This window comes from Rhinatrema bivittatum, chromosome 13, assembly GCF_901001135.1.
Source record: "Rhinatrema bivittatum chromosome 13, aRhiBiv1.1, whole genome shotgun sequence".
In the NCBI taxonomy this organism is placed as follows: domain Eukaryota; kingdom Metazoa; phylum Chordata; class Amphibia; order Gymnophiona; family Rhinatrematidae; genus Rhinatrema; species Rhinatrema bivittatum.
This window is the reverse complement of record NC_042627.1, coordinates 38,867,176-38,894,622: the sequence shown is the minus strand read 5'-3', so window position 1 is coordinate 38,894,622 and position 27,447 is coordinate 38,867,176. Positions and strand designations below refer to the sequence as shown.

Sequence of the window (27,447 nt, the reverse complement as noted above, 5' to 3'; positions counted from 1 at the left end):
TAAAATAAAATAAATAAATTGTTCTTACATCCAAATTCACCTCTAGACTTGTTCTTCTCATAACAGATTGTAAAGTAAAACCAAAATCATTAATTATCTAAATTCTACCACATAATTAAACTTAAGTATTGGTATGCGATTTCAGATATATTTCTGTGCTACTATACATGTGCATTTTCAGGGACAGCATGCCCAAGCTGTTTAATAAATAGCAACAGAATGTTCAGTAAGACTAATATTTAAAAAACTGTCACAAAGACAGCTCTGCAGAATATCCAGTTAACCCCTCTACAAATGAATCTAATGAATTCCAAAAGTCACAAATTAAGGAGGCATATTTGTAATTATGCTTTCACTAATAGTGTTTGTAAAAATCACAAAAAAATACTTATGAATGGTAAAACAGAATAGTATTATGTAGCAAATTTAAGACCTGATTCAAATAAATCTACACTAGTATTTTATAAACCCCTCGTCATATACACACGAGTTATAAAATAAGTGGAAATTACCCTACAACATTTGCAAATATATACCAGGAATATATTAACTTTTGTATTCCCACTGCTTTATCCCACTAATATAAGTTTTGTATCATTTTGTAGGCCATTCAATTTGGAATTTAACAGTACCTTACACATTACTTAAATGTATTATTTATGGCCGGAATGTATGATAGCAAAAAACAGCATCAGATTGACTGTATTAAGTGTATTGCATTTCATGAGGCTCGTGATGCTGGAGCAACCTTTATTACGCAAAAGTGGATTGCCGCAAAATTAGGTCGAAGCGAAAGCTGGATTCATAGGGCAAGATTGCTGATGAGTATTTTAAGGAATTTGGTGGCAGTCGACTACTAAAATTGTCTCAAGAAAGCCAAAAAATGATTGAAAATTCCAGCAACAAGCAGAAAAAAGCTAGTATTAGGTGGCACAAACGATTTTGGATGACAGGAGGGAAAAAGTTAATAGAGGAACAGTTTAAAAAGACTGAGCAGACTGAGAGGGAACTGGGAACAGCCCTAACCTCTTTAACCTTTCCTCTTAGAGCAGCCATTCCATCCACTCTATTATTTTAGTCACACTTCTCTGTACTTTCTCCAGTACATTTATATGTTTTTAGAGATGCGGCAACCAGAACTGCACATAGCATTCAAGGTGGGTCTCACCATGGAGCGATAAAGAGGCATTATGACATTTTCCATTTTATCTGCCATTCCCTTCCTAATAATCCCTAACATTCTGTTTGCTTATTTGACTGCCACAGCACACTGGGTCAACGATTTCAATGTATTAACCACTATGACGCCTAGATCTCTTTCCTGGGTGGTAACTCCTAATGTGGAACCTATCATCGTGTAACTATAGCAAGGGTTATTTTTCTCTATATGCATCACCTTACATATAGGGAAAAATTAGCCAATAATTGTTGCGTCCATCGGTCGCAGACGGCTGCAACCGCTCTGCCTCACCTCTCTTCTACCCTTTTCCTCCTCCCTTGGAAGGATGGCTACCTCCGCTGCTGGATGCTGAAACCCTCGGCGTCTCCAAGACGGCATGGGCGTCCCCGTCTGCCATGCTTCTTCCTGAGGCCTCCTAGGGCACGCACGTGCACGCTGCTTACGTTTTTGAATACGTCATGGCGGGAACCTCGGGGGCATCCCCACCGCATGACGTCAGTACCTCCGGGTATTTAAACCTCAGCCCCGCTCCAATACAACGAGTTAGCAAGGACTTTCATTTTGCTACTCTGACTGCTTCTAAGCTGCTCAATTGGATTCCTCACTACCCTCCGGGGTATCTCGCTCAGACGGAAGCTCTAGGTACCCGCTCCTCAGGGGCCTCTCACTTCTATCTGCCCTTCGGGGTTCAACTGCCTAACCTTAAGGACACCCGCTCCTCGGGGGTCCTGTCTGCTTTCTTTCAGGAACCCTCGGCGCTCCTAGATACTCGCTCCTTGAGGGCCTATTCTACCCAGGGTATCCTGCACCTCAGACCACGGGTCCTTCTCTACATTCTACAACTAGCACTACCTCTCTGTGAGTATCTCTATGCTCCAGCTCTTCCTATTCCACCCTTCAGGTTCACGGCCTATCCCGCGCTGCGGAACACTACCGGACCTTTGCTACATCTGGGTGACACTATCTACTGCGAGACTGTCTGAGCTTACTGAGATATCTCTGGACTACACCTTAACCAGGGTGGAACCAGACTGCTGGCGCTAACCTTTAAAAAGGAGATAGAGCAGCTTTTAAACTAGAACAAAGGGGAAAGCCGACAGTCGCTCAGCAGCGCATGGTTCGGAGAGAGGTATCTTTAAAGGATACTAATGATGCATTAGAATTAGGGCATCCCGACAGTGAGGTTCCAATAATTAGAAAAGTAGTCCAAGTGCCTGTAACTAAAAACTCACCTGAGCTAAAACATTCTAACTTATCCCTATCAATTAAAAAGTCGAATAAAAATACAAACAAAAAACAAACTTTGAAATGTTTGTATGCTAATGCCAGAAGTCTAAGAAGTAAGATGGGAGAATTAGAATGTATAGCAGTAAATGACATAGACTTAATTGGCATCTCAGAGACATGGTGGAAAGAGGATAACCAATGGGACAGTGCTATACCGGGGTACAAATTATATCGCAATGACAGAGAGGAGCACTCAGGAGGAGGTGTGGCGCTTTATGTCCGGGATGGCATAGAGTCCAACAGGATAAACATCCTGCATGAGACTAAATACAAAATTGAATCTTTATGGGTAGAAATCCCTTGTGTGTCAGGGAAGACTACAGTGATAGGGGTATACTACCGTCCACCTGGTCAAGATGGTGAGACGGACAGTGAAATGCTAAGAGAAATTAGGGAAGCTAACCAAATTGGTAGTGCAGTAATAATGGGAGACTTCAATTACCCCAATATAGACTGGGTAAATGTATCATCGGGTCACGCTAGAGAGATAACGTTCCTGGAAGGAATAAATGATAGCTTTATGGAGCAATTGGTTCAGGAACCGACGAGAGAGGGAGCAATTTTAGATCTAATTCTCAGTGGAGCACAGGACTTGGTGAGAGAGGTAATGGTGGTGGGGCCGCTTGGCAATAGTGATCATAATATGATCAAATTTGATTTAATGACTGGAAAAGGAACAGTGTGCAAATCCAAGGCTCTCGTGCTAAACTTTCAAAAGGGAAACTTTGATAAAATGAGAAAAATTGTTAGAAAAAAACTGAAAGGAGCAGCTACAAAAGTAAAAAATGTCCAAGAGGCGTGGTCATTGTTAAAAAATACCATTCTAGAAGCACAGTCCAGATGTATTCCACACATTAAGAAAGGTGGAAAGAAGGCAAAACGATTACCGGCATGGTTAAAAGGGGAGGTGAAAGAAGCTATTTTAGCCAAAAGATCTTCATTCAAAAATTGGAAGAAGGATCCAACAGAAGAAAATAGGATAAAGCATAAACATTGGCAAGTTAAATGTAAGACATTGATAAGACAGGCTAAGAGAGAATTTGAAAAGAAGTTGGCTGTAGAGGCAAAAACTCACAGTAAAAACTTTTTTAAATATATCCGAAGCAGAAAGCCTGTGAGGGAGTCAGTTGGACCGTTAGATGATCGAGGGGTTAAAGGGGCACTTAGAGAAGATAAGGCCATCGCGGAAAGATTAAATGATTTCTTTGCTTCGGTGTTTACTGAAGAGGATGTTGGGGAGGTACCCGTAATGGAGAAGGTTTTCATGGGTAATGATTCAGATGGACTGAATCAAATCACGGTGAACCTAGAAGATGTGGTAGGTCTGATTGACAAACTGAAGAGTAGTAAATCACCTGGACCGGATGGTATACACCCCAGAGTTCTGAAGGAACTAAAAAATGAAATTTCAGACCTATTAGTAAAGATTTGTAACTTATCATTAAAATCATCCATTGTACCTGAAGACTGGAGGATAGCAAATGTAACCCCAATATTTAAAAAGGGCTCCAGGGGCGATCCGGGAAACTACAGACCGGTTAGCCTGACTTCAGTGCCAGGAAAAATAGTGGAAAGTGTTCTAAACATCAAAATCACAGAACATATAGAAAGACATGGTTTAATAGAACAAAGTCAGCATGGCTTTACCCAGGGCAAGTCTTGCCTCACAAATCTGCTTCACTTTTTTGAAGGAGTTAATAAACATGTGGATAAAGGTGAACCGGTAGATATAGTATACTTGGATTTTCAGAAGACGTTTCACAAAGTTCCTCATGAGAGGCTTCTAGGAAAAGTAAAAAGTCATGGGATAGGTGGTGATGTCCTTTCGTGGATTGCAAACTGGCTAAAAGACAGGAAACAGAGAGTAGGATTAAATGGGCAATTTTCTCAGTGGAAGGGAATGGACAGTGGAGTGCCTCAGGGATCTGTATTGGGACCCTTACTGTTCAATATATTTATAAATGATCTGGAAAGAAATACGACGAGTGAGATAATCAAATTTGCAGATGACACAAAATTGTTCAGAGTAGTTAAATCACAAGCAGATTGTGATAAATTGTAGGAAGACCTTGTGAGACTGGAAAATTGGGCATCCAAATGGCAGATGAAATTTAATGTGGATAAGTGCAAGGTGATGCATATAGGGAAAAATAACCCATGCTATAATTACACAATGTTGGGTTCCATATTAGGTGCTACAACCCAAGAAAGAGATCTAGGTGTCATAGTGGATAACACATTGAAATCGTCGGTGCAGTGTGCTGCGGCAGTCAAAAAAGCAAACAGAATGTTGGGAATTATTAGAAAAGGACTGGTGAATAAAACGGAAAATGTCATAATGCCTCTGTATCGCTCCATGGTGAGACCACACCTTGAATACTGTGTACAATTCTGGTCGCCGCATCTCAAAAAAGATATAATTGCGATGGAGAAGGTACAGAGAAGGGCTACCAAAATGATAAGGGGAATGGAACAGCTCCCCTATGAGGAAAGACTAAAGAGGTTAGGACTTTTCAGCTTGGAGAAGAGACGGCTGAGGGGCATATGATAGAGGTGTTTAAAATTATGAGAGGTCTAGAACAGGTAGATGTGAATCGGTTATTTACTCTTTCGGATAGTAGAAAGACTAGGGGGCACTCCATGAAGTTAGCATGGGGCACATTTAAAACTAATCGGAGATAGTTCTTTTTTACTCAACGCACAATTAAACTCTGGAATTTGTTGCCAGAGAATGTGGTTAGTGCAGTTAGTATAGCTGTGTTTAAAAAAGGATTGGATAAGTTCTTGGAGGAGAAGTCCATTACCATTATATTAAGTTCACTTAGAGAATAGCCACTGCCATTAGCAATGGTTACATGGAATAGACTTAGTTTTTGGGTACTTGCCAGGCTCTTATGGCCTGGATTGGCCACTGTTGGAAACAGGATGCTGGGCTTGATGGACCCTTGGTCTGACCCAGTATGGCATTTTCTTATGTTCTTATGTCTGTTCCTTGGGCAAGATTCAACATTATCTACAGCAGTATAATAAAGCTTTCTCTCCTCAGGGTCTGCTTACTAGAGTCTAGCCAATCATTGTGGTTCCCCATGGGGCCCCTCTCCATGGGAGGAGTCACCGCCACTTCGACCAAGAGTCCACAAAAATGCCACAAACCCAACAATAATACAGCATAAACACGTTCAATATCATTTACACAAGATAATTAGCAGGTGTAAAATTACACAAGTAAGATGCCAAATATGCAAACATCTTGTAAAACAACAATTTATGTGTGTATATGTTGGCCCTGACCCAGAACACCTTTTTACATGCGTATATTTGCATGCGAACCCTTATTTACATGTGTATGTTTGATGCTCATTTTTCCATGTGCAACCTTTTGAAAATTCACTTGTAAGGCTTTATCTTACTCTGTACCTAAGGGAAAAGTTTAGTGAATCACCTGTAGTTATGATTTTGAACACTGAAAAATGGACATTACAATGACCAACACAACCTCTTGGGAAGCCGCCTCTGCATCCTTGACCCAATGAACAGGAGATGGGGCTGGAAATTATTTTGGGTCTCTTGCATAGCAGTGCACAGTGTTGCCTCTGGATCGTTGGATTGGCCTCTCAGTATCTTGAAATCTCTACTCATATAAATCAAACTGATCTTTGTTTCTTAATACTTTCGATTTACCTAAGCAAAACATTTCCTATTTTTGACAGCTAATCAGGAGAAGAGGGACAAAATAAATACAGTCGGTCTACACAGCCACACATGCCATGTCCAATAAAACCTAGTTTCTGGTAAATTTAACACTCATGCTTCCGAACTTCATTGGGTCCCATCAAAAATAAGCACAAAGGGGTAGATTTTAAAAGGAGCACGCGCGGCGGTAGAACTGCGCGCGTTCCTGCGCATACAGCGATGTTAGTTATTTTGCGTAGCGTGCGCACATCTGCGCGCGCTACTCAAAATACGCGCATATATGGAGGATGAGTTATGCGCGTACCTTAATTAACTGCGCGCGTGTGGTGTGCGCGCAGGTATTTGTGCGTGTGGCGAAATCGCGCGCGCGTGCCCGTGCGCATGCGAAAGCGAGGGCGTGACCTCCCGTTCCGCACACAGCACAAAATGGCAGGGCGTGGTAGGCAGCCCAACTTCACCGCCAGGGATGTCGAACTGCTGGCGTCCCTGGTGGTGAGGCGAGAACGGTGGCTGTTCCCGGTGCAGGGACGGCGAACGGATTTCCGGCAGCTCCGGCAGTCGTGGAGGAGGCTGCAACGGGTATTTAACGAGCAAGCTTCCCACCCCCGTGGAGTAAGTAGACTGTACAACAGTTGATGTGGTGAATGTGGGAGTGTCAATGTCAGGTTAGGCCTCACCGGAGGAACCAGATTATTGTAGTCTCATATTTATCTGCACTGTAGAAAGTGGGTTCTTTCATGCTGGTGCTTAACACTGGTTTGGATTGTGTTGTGTTTTGCCTCAATTGTCAATGCTGATAACTATTATTATGATTACTGAAGAATATCATGGTCGTCAGTCATTAATGTTGTCACACCCACATCCAAGTATCCTGTTACTATTCTGATTATCAGAATACAGTAATGGTTCTCCCTCCTTTCTTTCTAATAGATAGAGGACCTGAAGAAGAAAGCCCGGTGGCTGCGTCTAAATAGGCCAAGGTGGCTGGAGCGTCTGTGGGCACAGCGGGCAGGGCCTGGTGGTAAGTGACCCCTCCAAGCTACTGGAATGTGGTATCCCCCATCTGAACCACCTTCCCTCCCTCCCTCTCCCACCTTCCCTTCCTCTCCCACCTTCCCTCCCTCCTTCCCCCCCTTTCCCTCCTTCCCTTCCTCTCCCACCTTCCCTCTCTCCTTCCCCCTCTCCCACCTTCCCTCCCACCTTCCCTCCCTCTCCCTCCTTCCCTTTCTCTCCCACCTTCCCTCCTTCCCTTCCTCTCCCACCTTCTCTCCCTCCCTCTCCCACCTTCCCTCCCTCCCTTCCTCACCCAGTACAGTGTATTCAGACGTCTCCTTTTGTTTCACAGATGCTGATGAGGCCATGCCAGGCCCAGCTGCAGGAGAAGGAGCTGCAGCCGCTCCAGGGGGAGAGGCGGATTCTCCCTCCCCCACCCCCGAGGAGGAGACGACGTCACCTGCCGCGGACCCCTCCCCGGACACAGGGGCGCCCCAGGCCTTCCCCTAGCCCCCCCCTCCCCCCGTAGGGCAATCTCCCCGTTTTGCCCGTGGGGTTAGGAACGCGGGGGCACGCAGGGGCCAGCTTTTGCTGGCCCAGGGAGGCATTCATGGCTCTCTTGTGCCTCATCGGCCCCTCTCACGGCACCAGCGAAGAGGCCCATCCCCTGGGGCACGCTCCCCCGAGGATGAGCCTCTTACATATGGTCAATTCCTGGCCTTCGTGAGGGGGGTCCAAGAGGGCATGAGGGCTATGAATGCCTACCAGGAGAGGATGATCCGGGAGACGGATCGGATCACCAGGGGTCTACTGCTGCTTGGTGCAGCAGTACGGGTCCTGGGGGATCTGATCCGTCGTCGCTGATCATCCTCTCTGGTCCCTGCCTCCCTAACCTCATGGGAGTTTTGTTTTCTGTAAATAGTTTTGCTCCTTAGACTGCCCCTCCCCATCCTGTTTTTTTTTGTATATATTGTAAATATGTTTGGTTTAAAATACAATTTTTCTAACGCAAAACGGTGTGGTCATTTCAGGGACAGGTGGAAGGGGTCCATGTATTGTCCGAGTGTTGGAGGGAGGGAAGGTGGGAGAGGAAGGGAGAGGGAGGGAAGGGAAGGAGGGAGAGGGGGAAGGAGGGAGGGAAGGTGGGAGAGGAAGGGAGAGGGAGGGAGAGGGGGAAGGTGGGAGAGGGAGGAAGGGAAGGAGGGAGGGAAGGTGGGAGAGGAAGGGAGAGGGAGGGAAGGGAAGGAGGGAGAGGGGAAAGGTGGGAGATGGAGGGAGGGAAGGTGGGAGAGGAAGGGAGAGGGAGGGAAGGGAAGGAGGAAGAGGGGGAAGGAGGGAGGGAAGGTGGGAGAGGGACGGGGAAGGATGGAGGGAAGGTGGGAGAGGGAGGGAGGGAAGGAGGGAGGGAAGGTGGGAGAGGAAGGGAGAGGGAGGGAAGGGAAGGAGGGAGAGGGGAAGGAGGGAGGGAAGGTGGGAGAGGGAGAGGGGGGAAGGATGGAGGGAAGGTGGGAGAGGGAGGGAGGGAAGGAGGGAGGGAAGGAAGGTGGGAAAGGAGGGAAGCAAGAGTGTATGGATGAGGCAACGTTGAAGTCTCAGCAGAGCAGCCCACCGAACAGCTTGGAGAACCATCTCATACAATGTAGAGGATATGGGGCAGGCGGCCATCTCCAGTACAGTCTATGGGCGAAGCACGTTATAGTGAAAGGACTAGGATTCAGTCCCACTTTAGCAGTACACCAAATCGCCTGGAGAGCCAGCCCATAGACTCTAGCGGACATGTGCACATGGCCCATAGACTCTAGCGGACATGTGCGCCTGGCCCATAGACGGTACTCAAGATGGCCGCCTCGCCCATAGACTGTAGCGGCGATGTGCGTGCCACATCGGCTTCAGTAAAGTGTATGGGCCAGGCGGCCATCTCCAGTACAGTCTATGGGCGAGGCAACGTTATAGTGAAAGGACTAGGATCCAGTCCCACTTTAGCAGTACACCAAATCGCCTGGAGAGCCAGCCCATAGACTCTAGCAGACATGTGCGCATGGCCCATAGACTCTAGCGGACATGTGCGCCTGGCCCATAGACTCTAGCGAACATGTGCGCGTGGCCCATAGACTCTAGCAAACATGTGCGCGTGGCCCATAGACTCTAGCAAACATGTGCGCGTGGCCCATAGACGGTACTCAAGATGGCCGCCTCGCCCATAGACTGTAGCGGCGATGTGCGTGCCACATCGGCTTCAGTAAAATGTATGGGCCAGGCGGCCATCTCCAGTACAGTCTATGGGCGAGGCAACGTTATAGTGAAAGGACTAGAATCCAGTCCCACTTTAGCAGTACACCAAATTGCCTGGAGAGCCAGCCCATAGACTCTGGCAGACATGTGCGCATGGTCCATAGACTCTAGCGGACATGTGCGCATGGCCCATAGACAGTACTCAAGATGGCTGCCTCGCCCATAGACTGTAGCGGCGATGTGCGTGCCACATCGGCTTCAGTAAAGTGTATGGGCCAGGCGGCCATCTCCAGTACAGTCTATGGGCGAGGCAACGTTATAGTGAAAGGACTAGGATCCAGTCCCACTTTAGCAGTACACCAAATCGCCTGGAGAGCCAGCCCATAGACTCTAGCGGACATGTGCGCATGGCCCATAGACTCTAGCCAGTGTATTGCACCTCTCTGAGGTGCAATGCACTGGCTTTGTAGCTGTTCAGGATTGTATGTCAGTGCATTGTGCGCCCACTATTGCAGCCCACCGAACAGCTTGCAGAACCGTCTCATAGACTGTAGTGGCGATGTGCGCGCCACGTCGGCTTCAGTAAAGTGTATGGGCGAGGCGGCCATCTCGAGTACAGTCTATGGGCCAGGCGCACATGTCCGCTGGAGTCTATGGGCCATGCACACATGTCCGCTAGAGTCTATGGGCCATCAGCACCTCCCACACTCAGAGGTAGGTGCTGATTAGCGGCTGGCCCCGATTGAGTTGGCCTTCTCTGAAGACTGCAGTGCTCCCAAGTCTCTGCACATACTACTTGATTGCTGCGGATGGAGGATCCAGAGGGGGAAAAATGTTGGCAAGGTCGCTTTACTGCAGCATTGGAAGGGGTCATCAGTTTTTATTCGGGGATACTTCAGTATACTGTCTGATAACTGGTCACCAGTGTTTGATATGAAGGGGGACCTTCCCTGTCTAACATGTGTAGTTGGCTTCTCAGCAGCCTCTCTGAAGTGCAATACACTGGCTTTGTAGCTGCCACACAAAGGGCTAGTTCATTACCCGTAATTACCTGTTGGGAGGTGCAACAGCACGCACATGTGGCATATATTGGTTAATGGCTGCACGCCCAGCTCTTTCATAGGCAATTACGCCCAACTCAATTGAGGTACATAGGCGGTGCGCACAAATTAATTAAAATCGAGAGGCAGCGCGCACATCTTCATTAAAATAGATAGGCGGCGCGCACAATTCACTCAGGGGCGGATTTTCAGAGCCCTGCTCGCGTAAATCCGCCCAAAACCGGGCGGATTTACGCGAGCAGGGCCCTGCGTGCCGGGAAGCCTATTTTACATAGGCCTCCCGGCGCGCGCAGAGCCCCGGGACTCGCGTACGTCCCGGGGTTCTCGGAGGGGGGCGTGTCGGGGGGGCGGGGCCGGAGCGCGCGGCGTTGCGGGGGCGTGTCGGCAGCGTTTTGGGGGGGGGTACGGGGCGTGGCTACGGCCCGGGGGCGTGGCCGCGCCCTCCGTACCCGCCCCCAGGTCGCGGCCCGGCGCGCAGCAGGCCCGCTGGCGCGCGGGGATTTACGTCTCCCTCCGGGAGGCGTAAATCCCCCGACAAAGGTAAGGGGGGGGTGTAGACAGGGCCGGGTGGGTGGGTTAGGTAGGGGAAGGGAGGGTAAGGTGAGGGGAGGGCAAAGGAAAGTTCCCTCCGAGGCCGCTCCGATTTCGGAGCGGCCTTGGAGGGAACGGGGGGAGGCAGCGCGGCTCGGCGCGCGCAGGCTATACAAAATCGATAGCCTTGCGCGCGCCGATCCAGGATTTTAGTGGATACGCGCGGCTCCGCGCGTATCTACTAAAATCCAGCGTACTTTTGCTTGAGTCTGATGCGCAAGCAAAAGTAGGCTGATCGCGCTTCTTTTAAAATCTACCCCTCAGCGCGCACATGTTCCGCATCAGTTTTAATTATTGGCGCGCGTACTTGGTATTCGCGCTGATGGGATCAGCAGTGCGCGTAGGTTACGCCCCACTGGGGAGGGCCGCACGCAAATTGAGATCACTTTAAAAAGATGGGCGGTCCACTCACTGGCCATCTTCACCATGGCTCAAGCACGTCCTGTTCTCCTCAGGAAGCCGAACTTCCTGCCAGCTGAGGTTGACATGCTGGTGGAGCATGTTATACGGCACCGGGATCTGCTGTATGGTCCACAGTCTCGTACGGTGGGTGCATACAGGAAGGAGCAGATCTGGAGGAGGATCAGGCACGCTGTGAACTCCGTGTTCCATCACAATCGCAGTATTGGGGAACTAATGCATAAGTGGAGGGACATGAGGAGACTGGTGAAGCGCAAGCAGGCCAGGCGACTTGCAGAGGGGGAAAGGAGCCACATCACTTTCTCAGCCTCTGAGCAGCTGATACTGGGCACCATCTTGGAGGCAGCTGTGGGTGGCGTTGGCCAGCTGGACACCATGCGCCGTGTAGGGCAGCAAAGTAAGCAGAACTACACCTTGTTCAATCCCCCTGTTATCCTATCCATGTACGTACTCACAGTATAGCAGCATATGTCCTGTTTCCCTATATTTAACTTGGTTCCTTGTAAAGGCAATGCCTAACTGACAGTTCCCTGTCAGAGTTCAAGTTTTGTGTAAACCGATACGATGTGCAAACGGTTGTCGGTATATATTAAAAAAAAAAAAAAAAAAAAAGCAAAATAAATAAATAAATATGTCTTCATATACCTATAACTACTGATTACTGTTAACCTGTATAGCCAACACTGTGGCAATTTCAGGTACAGCAATCAGTATCCAGGATTGCAGCCAGGGCTGCTGTACAGATGTATGTACCAAGCTAGCACAGAGCTATGCAGAGCTCCACTTTTGGGAGTACACTAGCAGGAAAGTGTGCACTGCTCTGGTCGGTGTGTATGGTGATGCAGTATATATGTGGTGGTCATACAGCAGGCAGTATAGTGTGGAGACTGTCTTACAATATTAGTGCATGTTAGTTCTTATGGGCAATGTAGACTGTCTGAGTATCAGCTGGTGCACATGGGTAAGAAGGCACACAATGCTGGCTTTCAACAATAGTCTGCAATGAGAGGGTGCATTTATCTGGGAATTGATGTGAGGCATATGATTAATGTCACCTGCTCAGTATTGCAGGTTCAACATTGCAAAGGGGGCCTCCCACTCTTCCCCCCCCCCTATTCCCCATTTCCTCCCTTCAGCCCCTTCCTACCCTTCCCCAATTGTTTCCCTTTCAACTTCCTGTACCAGACATGCCAACTTCACAGGTTACATAGCATATTGCACAGGTCATGTGCCCATGGAATGCTTAAACAGTGGGGATCGATTAGGTAGAGGGTTAAAGTGCAGTTCCTACAACAGGGCTCTCTGTTCTAGATCTGGCTGGAAAGTTACCACATTCCATGCAGCACACTGACAACCCTCTGGTGTCCAGAAGGGGTTGTAGGGCAGGTGCTACATGGTGTGGTTGACAGCCACACTATGCCACACATGATACCCCTGGGGTGTCATGACAAGTCCTATGTGACTACCACTGGAGTATTAGTCAGGCCTGCAACTGTAGCATGTATCACATATGGAGCGAAGTACATCACACCCATATTGTCAGTGTGCTAATTCCCATATGCTTTTAAATTTAGAGGAGCCAGATGATGAGCAACCCGGACCTGCACCTAGACAACCCCAACGGCTGTACCGGCATCTGCGGGTGCTCCCTGACTCATCGGAAGAGAAGGAGGGGGAAGCCCATGAACACATGGAACAGCCTGCGGAGGAGGAGCAGCAGGGAGAGGAGCCAGAGGACCCACACGCTGAAATGGAACCTGATCGGCAGCAGGACAGCAGTGCGTCCAACCAGCCCGAACCCAACCCGTATACCAGGCAGGCAGAGAGACTATTACAGCAGGGCGCTGGCCTCTTGGACGCCATCTCTGGCCTGTCTGAAGTGGTGCAGCGGGAAGCCAGTTCCCTCTGTCGTACTGTCAGGGAGGGGTGTGAGGGGATTGAGGCGCGCCTCGAAGACCTTTGCCGGGCTACTGAGCTGCAGACGGAGGTTTGGAGGGAGATGCTGCAGCGGATGCCTCCCGTGCAGCCGCAGCCACCAGTGGCTCCTTGGCCTTTCATGCCTTACCCTCCACCTTATGGGCCTCCATACCCATGGATGCCACCTGACCGTGCAGAGGCGCCTGTTGTGGTACCTCCACCTGTGCCACCTGCGCCACATGCGCCTCAGCATCTTGCAGGCTATCCGTGGATGCCACCCCCACCCCTGCCTGCACCTCCTGTGAGGCTTCCACCACCAGCACCAGAAGAGCTGTTGCCCCTGGCTATTCCTTCCTGTAGCCATGCCCCGGATGTGTCCCAGGGCCCTCTGCCCTCTGAGGGTAGTGTAAGCAGTGGGAGGAGTCCCCTGCGCCGGAGTACCCGGGTGGGCCAGTCCAAGCTTTCTGATGGTCATAGGAGAGGACGGCCAAAGAAGTGAACTGTGACAAGTTTTCAGTTGTTCCTTGTTACTTTTATTTAATTATCACATTTTTCACTCTTGTAAATAAATGCACTTTTATCACCTACGGAAATGGCTTTCTATAAGACTGTTCCTTTCTCGTATCGCCCGCCTTTGGCTCAACCGATGTATTTCCTCCAATTCCTCCATGGACAGCTGTATGTCCTCCTCCTCCTCCTCATTCTCTTCAGGAGCCTCCTCTGGTACAGGGATGTGTCTGTTAAGTGTCAGATTATGTAGAATACAGCAGGCTAGGAATATCTCACACACCTTAGAGGGGGAGTACAAGAGGCATCCATCGGATCTGTCCAGACAGCGGAAGCATGATTTCAGGATGCCAAATGTTTTCTCGATGACAGTCCTGGTCCTACGGTGTGCCCTGTTGTAGCGAGTCTCAGCTGCAGTGTTGGGGCAGGCCATGGGAATCATGAGCCAGGATTTCAAGAGTTAGCCTCTGTCACCTGTAGCATAAGAGAAAACCAGAAGGTTATATTACATCTGTGCATCACTGGGGTACACCTCACAGGGCTTACAAACCGAATGCCTACTGTGGCACCCTATAGCTAGTGATTGTACTAAGATAGGTGGGTGCTGTTGTTGGTTGCTCTACTACCTAGGAGCCAGCCCCCAGTGATGTGTCGCAGCTGGAACTCTTCATAGATCCTGGATTGGGTGAGAATGTAGGCGTCGTGGGTAGATCTAGGAAAGCGAGCCACCACATTCGTGATGAGGCCCTTGACGTTGCACACCACCTGCATGTTTAGTGAGTGGAATCCCTTGCGATTGCGGTAGATGGCCTCATCTCCTCCTGGTGCCCTTAGGGGCACGTGGGTGCAATCAATAGCTCCCAAGACCGAGGGGAAGCTGCTATTTGGTAGAAGTCTCTCATGGTTTCATGCTGTTCCTCTCTTCCGATGGGGAAGGAGATAAAGTGGTGTGTGTGTCGCAGCAGGGCAGCCAGGGCCTGCTCCAGACACCTTGAGGTGGCACCCTGGGTGATTCCAGACGTCAGGCCAAGCGGTGTTTGGAAGGTGCCGGTAGCCAGAAATGCAAGGAAGGTAGTCACCTTGATGTGTACAGGCAAGGCATGGCCCCTTTGCGTGCGGGGTTGCAGGTCACCCTCTAACATTCGGCAGAGGGACAGTATGGTCTCCTTATCAAATCTGTAACGGGTCATTACTTCCTCCTCAGACAGATCGAGAAATTGGGTGCGAGTCCTGTAGACTCTGTGTAACGGGTACCGCCTCCATCTCAGCTGTCTTCTCCTCCTCCTCCTCCTCTCTCTTTCCCTTCTGAGCCTTAGGGATTGCAGGAGCCATATTGCTGCTGTGAACATGTGTAGACAGGGAAGTACCAATGAATGGCTGTCTTTAGGCGCTCCTGAGGCTCTCTCTCCTACGGTCATACGCACATTAACGTGGGCTATGGAAAACGGTTCCACTGTCTCAGTTTGCACCGGTTACTCCCCCACGGCTTCTCCTTTCCACCTTCTGGCCTTCTGCCGGATGTCTAGCACTTTACCGATGTCAGACAGCAGCCGCAGAGCCTTCACTCATACCTTGCACACACAAAAAGCAGAAGTAAATATACGCGCGTGAACTAGGAAGTGCGCGCCGGTGGAGTTATGAGTGTCGCTTATAAAATACGTTTTACGCGCGTATGTTCGGTCTCCGCCCAGACACGCCCCCGACACGCCCCTTTTTTATTTGCGTAATGTTGCGCGCGCAGGGCCACTTACGCACACAAATACCGCTATGCAAAATTCGGGTTGTGCGCGCCACTGCCGTTTACGTGCATAAGTGCCCGTTTTTGCGGGTGTACAGCTTTGAAAATCTACCCGAAATAGAAGTGAACCTCTAACAGCAGGGGACAGAAAACTGCAGAAGAGGAGAAACTAGATGCTTGCAATGCAACCACAGCTGAGCATTTCAACAGAGCTAACCTTTAGCTATACAAAAATACTGCTTTAAGTTTTATCTTGGGTCCTCTGGCATTACATTTACCAATTTTCCAGATGGCTGCATTTGTTATTATATCTTGTAAACGACTACAATTCATTGGTCATGCAATACTAAAGTACTGTTTTATGGCTCGCCCCTGGTTTCAAAATATACTCACAACAGAACCGATGGGTTGGATTGGAGGGGGAGAAAGAGCAAAAGAGGAGTAGAAGCTCTTTCATGTATCTGCATCACTGCTTTAGGAGGAACTGTGTTTCTCATCTCTTAGCAGAGCCATTTATGAAGATGCCACATTTCCACATATTGGAGAAATTACTTACCTGATAATTTCGTTTTCCTTAGTGTAGACAGATGGACTCAGGACCAATGGGTATAGTGTACTCGTGCTAGCAGTTGGAGACGGATCAGATTTCAATCTGACGTCAGCACCTAGTACATATACCCCTGCAGGAAGTGCAGATTCTCAGTATTCTTCCTTGCAAAGCATTATGGATATATGTGTGACTGACTGATTGATTGACTTAATGTGTTTATTCTGATTGGATTGAATTGGTTGATCGACTATAGCTGGAGACCGCCAGTGTCCTCAACCGGAAAGCGTCGACACCCGGCAGGGTGGATGCCCTAAGATGAGTAAAGCATGGCTTACCTTGATATGATGAACGACCATGTGTAATGGCAGCCAAGGGTGGGCTGCTGAGTCCATCTGTCTACACTAAGGAAAACGAAATTATCAGGTAAGTAATTTCTCCATTTCCTAGCGTGTAGCAGATGGACTCAGGACCAATGGGATGTATAAAAGCTACTCCCGAACTGGGTGGGAGGCTGCCCGTGGTCCAATAAGGATTGCCCTTGCAAATGCTGTGTCCTCCCGAGCCTGCACATCCAGACGGTAGAATCTGGAGAAGGTATGGATGGAGGACCACGTTGCCGCCCTGCAGATCTCGGCAGGTGACAGCATTCTGGTTTCTGCCCAGGAGACCGCCTGGGCTCTGGTGGAATGGGCCTTGACCTGTAGAGGTGGTGGTTTTCCCGCTTCTACGTAGGCCGCCTTGATGACTTCTTTGATCCAGCGGGTAATGGTTGCCCGTGAGGCCGCTTCCCCTTGCTTCTTCCTGCTGTGCAGAACGAACAGATGGTCCGTCTTTCATACCGGTTCTGACATTTCCAGGTATCTGGATAGTAGTCTGCCAATGTCGAGATGGCGTAGAGACCGGCCTTCTTCCGACTTCTTCACACTTTCCATGGTTGGTAATGAAATGGTTTGGTTGAGGTGGAAGTGTGAGACCACTTTGGGTAGGAAGGATGGGACCGTGCGTAGATGGATGGTCCCCGGGGTGATTCTGAGAAATGGATCACGGCAGGACAGTGCTTGTAGCTCTGAAATGCGACGGGCCGAGCATACGTCCAGCAAGAACACCATTTTTAGGGTTAGTAGACGGAGAGACAGGCCTCGGAGGGATCTGAAGGCGGGTCCCGCTAGGAATTCCAGAACGAGGCTGAGGTTCCACAGGGGCACTGGCCACTTTAGTGGTGGGCGAATGTGTTTGACTCCTTTTAGGAATCTTGATATGTCTGGGTGCGCGGCTATGCTGTCGCTCTTGTTCCTGGGGCCGTAGCATGACAGCGCTGCCACCTGTACCTTGATTGAGTTGAGGGACAGGCCCTTCTGGAGTCCATTCTGTAGGAATTCTAAGATTATTGGGACTTTAGAGGAGTGTGGTTCGATGTTGTGATCTTTGCACCAGGCCTCAAAAACTCTCCAGATCCTTATATATGTTAGTGATGTGGAGAACTTGCGTGCTCGGAGGAGGGTATCTATTACTGCCCCCGAGTATCCCCTCTTCCTCAGTCGGGCCCTCTCAATGGCCAGACCGTAAGAGAGAATTGAGCTGGATCCTCGTGAAGGATGGGACCTTGTTGTAGTAGGTCCCTGTGTGGGGGCAGGGGCAGAGGGTCCCCTGCCAGTAGTCTTCTCATGTCTGCATACCAGGGTCTTCTTGGCCAGTCTGGGGCCACCAGAAGAACTAGACCTCTGTGTTGCTGCGCCTTGTGAATGATTGCGCCCAGCAGGGGCCATGGGGGAAAGGCATATAGGAGGGTCCCCGGTGGTCAGGTCTGCACTAGGGCGTCGATCCCTTGTGACTGTGGATCTCGCCTGCGACTGAAGTATCTGGGTACTTGGGCGTTGGATCTGTTTGCCAGAAGATCCATGTCTGGGGTCCCCACCGATCCACTATCATCTTGAAGGCCCTTGAAGCCCCAATTGACCTTCATTTCCCCCTCCGATTACACACCTCAACAAGACCGACAAGAGATGCTTACAAAGGATCACTTCAAGTACCCCCAGCCAAAACTACCAGACACATTACGCTAAGAAATCGGGCCTTCTCCACAGCCGGTCCTACCTTATGGAACTCTATCCCCCCAGATCTTAGAATGGAACCCAGCCTCTCAACCTTCAAGAAAAGACTCAAGACCTGGCTGTTCAGGCAGGCTTTTCCTAACTCCAATATTATTTAACTCCTAACAATCAACACACATCACCATCAATATCACTATTAGCTACCTCTTACAATGTAATTATATGTAATTAGCTGGTTTTCCTTTTCCTTTTTCCTTCTCACTCCAAGTTCAATTTTCCTTGTTACATGTAACTGCTTTTTCCGCACTATTGTTCAAGTTTAAGTTTATTTTGCACTCCTGTTTCATGTGAACCAGCATGATGGGACTATCGTCTTGAATGTTGGTATATAAAAAACTTAAATAAATAAAATAAATAAAATAAGGCTGTGGATGATAGCTTCCATTCTCCCGGGTTTAGACTTTCCCTGCTGAGGAAGTCTGTCGTGGTGTTGTCCTTCCCGGCGATGTGGATGGCGGAGATGTCCTGGAGGTTTGCTTCCGCCCAGGTCATCAGGGGGGCTATCTCTAAGGATACCTGTTGGCTTCTGGTTTCGCCCTGCCTGTTGATGTAGGCCACCGTGGTGGCGTTGTCCGACATCACTCTGACCGCTTTGTTTCGAAGTCTGTGGGCAAACCTCAGGCAGGCTAGCCGGACTGCCCGTGCCTCTAATCGGTTGATGTTCCATCCTGACTCGACTTCGTTCCACCGCCCTTGGGCGGTTAGCTCTTCACAGTGTGCTCCCCATCCGTGTAGGCTGGCAACTGTGGTGAGCAGGGTCCAGGTCGGGGAGGATATTCTTGATCCCCGCTCATGTGGTTGGGCTGCAGCCACCACCTTAGCTGGGTCCGAACTCTGGTCGGTAGAGGTAGATGCACGGTGTAGTTCTGGGATCGTGGACTCCACCGTGATAGGAGTGAGCGCTGCAGAGGTCTCATGTGGGCTCGTGCCCATGGTACCACTTCCAGCATGGACGCCATTAGACCAAGGACTTGAAGGTAATCCCATGCTGAGGGCCGGGTGGAGCTCAGCAGGGTCTGTAGTCGGTCCCGCAGCTTTGATCTCCTTGTAGGGGTCAGGCTGATCTTGTCCTCCTTGGTGTCGAATCGGACTCCTAGGTATTCCAGCGACTGCGATGGCTGTAGGGAGCTCTTGTTTGTATTGACTACCCATCCTAGGCTTTCCAGTAGAGTTATGACTGTTGGTTGCTCGGTGGCTCTCCTCCGGTGATTTTGCTCTGATCAGCCAGTCGTCCAGGTAAGGGTGGACAAGGATTCCCTCCTTCCTGAGTGTCGCCGCTACCACTACTATTACCTTGGTGAAGGTCCGCGGTGCAGTGGCTAACCCGAAGGGTAGTGCCCGGAATTGATAGTGGTGGTTCAGGATCTTGAAGCGTAGGTAGCGCTGGTGTTCCTGATGGATTGGGATGTGCAAGTAGGCTTCCGACAGATCCAGGGATGTGAGGAATTCTCCTGGCTGTATTGCCCATAAGACTGACCGCAGGGTTTCCATTCGAAATCTTGGGACCCTTAGGTGTCGGTTGACCGACTTGAGGTCCAGGATGGGTCTGAACGTACCCTCTTTCTTGGGCACGATGAAGTAAATGGAGTAATGCCCGGAATTTAATTCCCGTGCTGGAACCGGGGTTATGGCCTCTAGGGTCAGGAGTCTGGTCAGGGTAGCTTCCACTGCCGCCCTCTTGAAGGGGTCGTGGCAGGGAGATTCCACGAACTTGTCCGGGGGGGTTTGGAGGAAGTCCAGGTAGTATCCTTCTCTGATGATGATTAGGACCCACTTGTCCGAAGTTATCTCGACCCATCTGCGGTAGAATAGGGTTAGTCTGCCCCCTATGGCTTCTTCCCTTGGATAGGTCGGCTGAATCTCATTGTGGGGTGCGGCTGGGGCCTGGACCCGAGCTGGTTCCCCTCTTGCTGTGTTTGTTCCAAAAGGAATGGTTCCTGCCCGTAGGGCAGGGCGCTTGGAAGTTGTTCCTGTAAGGGTTGAAGCGTTGAGAGCTTCTGCCTCTGGAAGGCCTGGGAAAGGAACGCTGGTTTCTCTTCGTCTTGTCTTCTGGTAGGCGAGGTACTGGAGAGTCGCCCCATTTGTTAGCCAGCTTCTCTAGTTCGCTGCCGAACAGGAGGGATCCCCTGAAGGGCAGTCTTGTGAGGCGTGTGTTGGAGGAAGCGTCGGCCGACCAATTTCGCAGCCAGAGTTGTCTCCTGGCTGCCACTGTGGATGACACTCCTCTGGCTGCCGTGCGTACTAGGTCGGAGGCAGCGTCAGTGAGGAACGAAAGTGCCGGTTCTACGTCTTCCCCCGGGGTGTTGTTCCTGGCTTGGGATAAACAGGAGCGTGTCACCATGGTACAGGACGCAATTTGTAGGGACATGGCTGCTACCTCAAAGGCCTGTTTCAGTATGGCTTCCAGGCGTCGGTCGTGTGCATCTTTGAGGGCCGCTCCTTCTTCCACTGGTATGGTGGTGCGCTTAGTGACCGCGCAAACCATGGCGTCCACCTTGGGGCACGCCAGAAGCTCCTTGGTTGCTGGGTCCAGGGGGTACATGGTCGATAAGGCTCGACCCCCTTTGAATGAGGATTCCGGCGCATTCCACTCCAGGTCAATTAGCTGTTGTGCCGCCTGTAAGAGGGGAAAATGGTGGGACGTCTGTTGAAGGCCCTCCAGCAGGGGGTTCATTCTAGGTTCCCCCGGGGTGCTTTGGCCCGGGATAGCGAGTTCCGACAGGCATTGAGATACCAGGTCCGGAAGCTCGTTCTTTGAGAAGAAGCGTCTCATGGTTCGATGCGGCTCCATCCCCGAGGGGAGTTCTCCCTCCTCGAGGGGCTCAACTTCTTCCTCGGAGAAATCAGTGTCCCCGTAGGTGGGGCTTCTGTGTGGTGGGAGCCTGTGCCTAGGCCTCGAGGGTCCTGGGGCATGAGGGTCTCCCGGAGCATATGGATAGCCGGTCCGGGGTTCAGTCTGCATCTTGACAAAGGCGTGAATCCCTTTAAATAACTCCACCCAGGAGATTGATGCCGGGTCCAAGTTGAGGGGCGCCGGTTCCCTGGGTTTCCCGTCTGAGGGATGGGATCACTGGGGCCAGCTAGGTCTGGGGTGCCTCCTGAGGAGCTAGCACTGGGGCCCGGGTGGGGTTGGCCCTGGCCTGGGTCTCCCAGGGCCTCCTCACAGTGTGCACATAAGGCGTCCGCTTCCTCGCTCTGTGCAGCTCTGATGTGGCATGCAGGGCAGAGGCCTTGGGCTTTTATGCCTATTATTGGAGGTGCCATGTCTGTGGACGCATAAGCTCTTATGCGATCCATTGCGTCTGGTATATGCGAGCCAGTTTTGCTCCGAGCCTTAGGTATGCACCTTGCACTGTGCGCTAAGCTTATGCGCGGAGGATTTAAAGTGCGCCTAATAAGGTGCGCCCAAAATTTATGTGCGCCTATAATGTGCGCCCAACTATCGGCGCCTATCAAAAATCGGCGCCTATAATATGCGCCCAAAAATCGGTGCCTATAATATCGCCCAAGGATCGGCGCCTATAATACGCGCCCAAGTATTGGGCGCCTAGCTAAAATATGCGCCCAGCTAATTTTGGGCGCCTAAAGTATGCGCTTAGCTTAATTTGTGTGCTCGATCGGGCGGCAAGGAAAGCCAAGATGGCGACGGCGAGCGTGTGGGCAATATGGCGACCTCCTTAGAGGGTCTCCACATGGGCAGACCCTGCTCCTCCTCGATCTTCGGAGACCGTTTAAATAGAAGATGTACGCCTTACCTTGTCTTCGGCACTTCCCGGTTGTGACCCGGGCGGTCTCCGGCTGCGGGGGGAGAGGGTAAATACCTTCACCGCTGTGCTCGAGGGGATGCACCCGCTGCCTCTCAGCTGCGCCCGGGGGCTAAGTCCTCGCCGCGATTCGGCTCCGGACCGAGGCTGCCTCTGTGCCGCGCCCGAACCCTTCTCGCTCGGGGGCTAGGTCCCTGCCGCGATTCGGCCACCGGACCGAGGCTCTTACCTCCGAGGGACCACGGAAATCACCTCGGGAAACTCAACTGGGGGAGGGACCCAAGGGTTTCACCGCAGGAGTGCGGGGCTCGTCTTCAGGATGTTTTTGTTCTTTAATTTTGTTCTAAAGCTCGGCGAGCGTGAAGATAGCTCCTAACTGCTTTGGAGACGGAAAAATACTGGGAATCTGCACTTCCTGCAGGGGTATATGTACTAGGTGCTGACGTCAGATTGAAATCTGATCCGTCTCCAACTGCTAGCACGAGTACACTATACCCATTGGTCCTGAGTCCATCTGCTACACGCTAGGAAAATTGCCTCTAGACTTTGGAATCGCTACCTGGTACAAGCAGACAAGATCCTAGTGACCAACACCTTTTTAACAACTGCTGCATACTAAATGCAAAAACAGCCAGAAAACTTCCTTCTACCAACTATACTTGCAGGAGATATTAAATATGCTTTGTAGGGTTTTCTTTGCATGAACTATTTGTATAATATGGAATAACTCATCAGTATTATACAAGAATAAATAAAATAAGTATATTACAATTTGATTTCCATTTTAAGCATTGATAAAAAAAAAGTTGCTGAGTACCTGTTTTCTCCAGGAAATTCATAAGTTGCATTGCCATTGATCTGGCCTGGCTCGTGAGAGGTGACATCATAGTCTTTTTGATCCTGATCTGACCCAGTAACATGGGTTACTCTGTTCTGTTGTATCTCCCAGTGCTTAGCAGCATTGCAAATAGCTAGTCGTTTCTTTTCCTGTAGCAAGAAATGAATAATTATTAAACATCTACGGGATTCAGTGTCTTCAGCGGTATAGTCCTACCACCAAACTGAAAACACACAACGTTTGATAGTAAGAAGCTTATGTTGTACCAGTAGCTACCTTAGTATTGCAAATTATGCTATGCACTATTAGCTAAAATATAATAATCAAATACATACATGACAATGGTGAGATTTTAATTAAAATCAGAGAACAAATATGAAAAAGTAATCATTGTACTATGACAACAGCACTGAGATTTCATTTATAATTAATTGTTACTATGATTTATGTTAGGCTACATTTCAAATCTTATTTATTTTATTTATACACTTATATACCACTATTTTATTTTCATCATTCATTATGGGCTTACAATAAAAACATACATAAAAAAATCACATACAATATAAAAACAGTTAATAAATACACTCTTCAATATCAGCAATCATAAGCATATTTTAAAAAGTAATAACTCTTGAGACCCTTCCTGCATTTTAAATAATCATTTTCACTGCATAACTCATACAGGAATGGAATTCAATAAAGTTGATCCCACAAAACTGTGGTAAAAAATTAAAAAGAGAATAACAGAATTCACAAGTTAGACAATTAGGAGATTTTCAAAGGGATACGTGCATACCCCCCGAAAACCTGCCCCAAGCTCCCCCTGCGCGCGCCGAGCCTATGTTGAATAGGCTCAGTGGCGCGCGCAAGCCCCGGGACGCGCGTAAGTCCCGGGGCTTTCCTCGGAGGGGGGGGGGGGGGAGGTGTCACGGCGGCGCGTCATCCGGGGGCGGGGCCGCGGGCGTGGTTACGGCCCAGGGGCATTTCGGGGGCATGGCCAAAGCCTCCAAAACTGCTCCCGGGCCAGGGAAACGCGCACCGGTGGCCAGCCAGGGCAGGTGTAACTTTTCAAACAAAGGGTAGGGGGGGGATTAGATAGGGCTGGGGGGTGGGTTAGGTAGGGGAAGGGAGGGGAAGGTGGGGAGGGGGGGTGGAAGGAAAGTTCTCTCCGAGGCCGCTCTGATTTCAGAGTGGCCTTGGAGGGAACGGAGGCAGGCGTAACGGCTCGGCGCGCACAGACTGCTGATTTTGCGCAGCCTTGTGCACGCCAACCCCAGATTTTAAAAGATATGCGTGGCTATGCGCATATCTATTAAAATCCGGCATACTCTTGTTTGCATCGGTCGCGCAAACAAAAGTACGCGCGGGTGTACTTTTTTAAAATCTGCCCCATAACAATCATGAGGCTCATAAGAGAAGTATGGTGATGCACATTAGCACCTCTAGTGATGTTTTTCCTCATGCACGCATATAAGCTAAAGATGTTACTGTAATTACCAGGTTTAGATGAGATTTATGTGAAAACTAATCAAGATCAAGCAACAAACTCAATTCCTCAGTGAATCCCTTATCTAAAGCACACTGAGGTCCATATTCAGTGCATTTGGCCAGCTAAGATTGGCACTTAGCTGGACAAATGCCAGAATCTGAAAATAACAGTTTTCTGATGGCTGATAAGTTAGCTGGCTATATCAGGGAAAGTCTAGGGGGTGTTCCAGGGCAGAACCAGTTCAGTTAAGGAGTGGGAGGAGGAGGACAACAACATACCCCCACCACTGCCAGCAATGCTGTAGGTGGCACCGCCACCTCCACCCCTAACACCTATAGTGGTGGAACAGCTGGCACCATCGCCGCCAAGACCACTGTAGGAGCTGGCACCGCCACCACCGACACAAACCCAAATGGAGCCTGTGATCCCCTACCACCACCCCGGGTCCCTAGAAGATGACAAGGTCATTATCAACGATGAAGTGCCCTCCATACACTCTCCATCAGTGGATTGAAAGGACTGAGAGGAAGACGCAGTATTTGAGGAAGAGCCCCAGGAGAAAGGAATTCCTGTTTCCACCGGGGTGCGCTTGGATGCTGCAATTGCTCTGCTGGCCCGATTGAACCCCGCAGCATGGACTCCATGGAAGGGCTAATGGTGTTGATGGCAGTCAGCATGGCAAAACTGGTCCATGGTCAGGGGCAGATGACTAGCTGCTGACAACTCTGTCTGGAGCTCAATCACTCCTGGCAATGGCCCAGCCCCACCCACACCAGCCACCATGAACCCTAGGCGGAGATGCTCCTCCTCATCTCCCAAGACCCAACCCCCATCCCCAACCTCCATCCCAACCCCTCTTTTTCTGTTTTATTTATTTAGGGCCGGATTTTAATACCTACGCACAGGCATACATTTGTGCACGCAACCCTGCGCGCACAAATGTACGCCCAATTTTATAACATGCGTGCGCAGCCGCTCGCATGTTATAAAATCCGGGGTCGGCGCGTGCAAGGGGGTGCACCGAGCCCTTGGGGAGCCCTGCTGGTTTTCCCCGTTCCCTCCAAGGCCGCTCCAAAATCGAAGCTGCCTCGGGGGGAACTTTCCTTCCGCCCCCCCCCCCCACCTTTCCCTCCCTTCCTCTACCTAACCCGCTCCCCAGCCCTACCTAAAAACCCCCCAACCTTTATTTTATAAGTTGTGCCTGCTTCCAGGCAGGCGTAGGTTGCGCGCGCCGGCCAAGTGCCAGCACGCAATCCCCCAGCCCAGCAGCCGTTCGGAGGCCTCTGGACACACCCCCCCCCCCCCCCCGCCATGCCACACCCATGCTCCACCCCTTGTTTCAAGCCCCAGGACATATGCGCGTCCCGGGGCTTTACGCGCGCCGCCGGGCCTTTTGAAAATAGGCCCGATGCGAGTAGGGCTTTTAAAATCTGCCCCTAATTATGTATAATTTTGTGAATTTTGATGATGGAATAGTTTATTTTATTTTATTCAAAAGGCAAAAATTATTTTCTTGGAATAAATAACTTTATTTTTGTTTATATAGTTGCTGCTCGTCCTGTTGTCACACAGTGGGGGTCTATATCCGGGAAGTAATGGATCGTTGATTACATAGCTCTGATGGCCAGCACTGCCCTTCAGTGCCCATCCAATTGATAGTGGTACTTTGTGCAGGGGCTATAATAGAAACATTTTTACATGCATAGGAATGCTTGCTGCCCTGTGCAAATATAAAAAAAGTGATGTTTCCTCCAACCAACACAACCTCTACAGTTTTTTGTGATCTGAGCTTAGACGTCAGACCCCAACCCCCCCCCCCCCCCCTGGAGTAGGAAAGCAGGGGCCAGGGAGGATCCTGGCCCCAGCATTTTTTCTAGGGGGGGGCTTTAGAGACATCAATGTTTTTTTTTCAATTTTGAGGGGTTTTTTTAATGTTTGTTTAATTTTTTTGTTATAACTTAAAGTATTTAAACATTTGACGAAATGAGATTCAGGGAAAATCCAACCCTCAAAAATGAAATAAAAAACAAAACTAAAATTTGTCTTCTCACATCCCTACCAATTATTCCTAATCTTTGTTACCTACCTTGTCACCAGTTAGCATTCCAAAATAAGAAATTGCCTCTTATACCATGATTTTATAATTTTCTCAGGAGTCTCTGAAGAGGAACTTTGACAAATACCTACTGAAAATCCCAAAGAAAAATGTATCAGATTGGTGAGGAAAGACTGCCCTTGGATAAATCATTGTTGGCTGTGTCCCATCAAATTATGTCTTCCAATATTTATATATTTCTTTATAGTATTTATTTTACGCCTGGTGCCAGGCTCGAGGTGATTTACAATAGTTTCATATTCATAAGTATAAAACCGACAACTGTAAAAAAAAAATATATATATATATGATATATATATATATATAATATATATATAAAATATATATATAAACCTACTCTGGTTTCAATCTTACCTACACGACAGGAGCTATAGTGTAAAAATTGGTCGTAACGAATCCAAACCTGTTAGGCTTTCACAAGGAGTACCCCAAGGCTTGTCCCTCTCGTCAACCCTTTTTAACATCTACCTCCTCCCCCTCTGCCGACTTCTTTCCAAACTGGGTTTCCAGCACTTCATCTATGCTGATGATGTGCAGATTCTCATACCAATTATTGATTCCATCACAAACGCAATGAAGATCTGGAATTCCGCCCTATCTGAAATAAACAAATTACTCACAGATAACTTTCTAGCACTCAACACCAACAAAACAGAGATACTCATCCTTTATCCCCCTAATAACCCCCCCCTCAACCTCTCTCCCCCCTCACTTTCCCCCTGCCCTTCCACACCACTGGTCCGCAGCTTAGGCATATGGATAGACAACCATTTTAACCTAAAAAAATTCATCTCTGCTACGATTAAGAGCGGATTTTTCAAACTTCACACCCTGAAAAGAATCAAACCTCTATTACACGCGTCCGATTTCCGAACAGTACTACAGGCCATGATCCTATCCAAGATTGACTACTGTAACGCTATCCTCCTAGGCTTACCAAAAAATACCCTCCAACCA

At 49.3% G+C, this 27,447-nt stretch overlaps 1 protein-coding gene across 4 annotated transcripts in view; it reads right to left on the bottom strand.

Moving 5' to 3' along the window:
• LRRC49 (leucine rich repeat containing 49) overlaps nt 1-27,447 on the bottom strand; it is a 315,450-nt gene that overhangs the window by 66,926 nt on the left and 221,077 nt on the right. For all 4 annotated transcript variants that reach the window (XM_029575276.1, XM_029575277.1, XM_029575278.1 and 1 more), the window contains one exon: nt 22,862-23,031. In XM_029575276.1, coding sequence (XP_029431136.1) covers nt 22,862-23,031 — 170 coding nt within the window. The remainder of the gene's footprint in view (nt 1-22,861; nt 23,032-27,447) is intronic.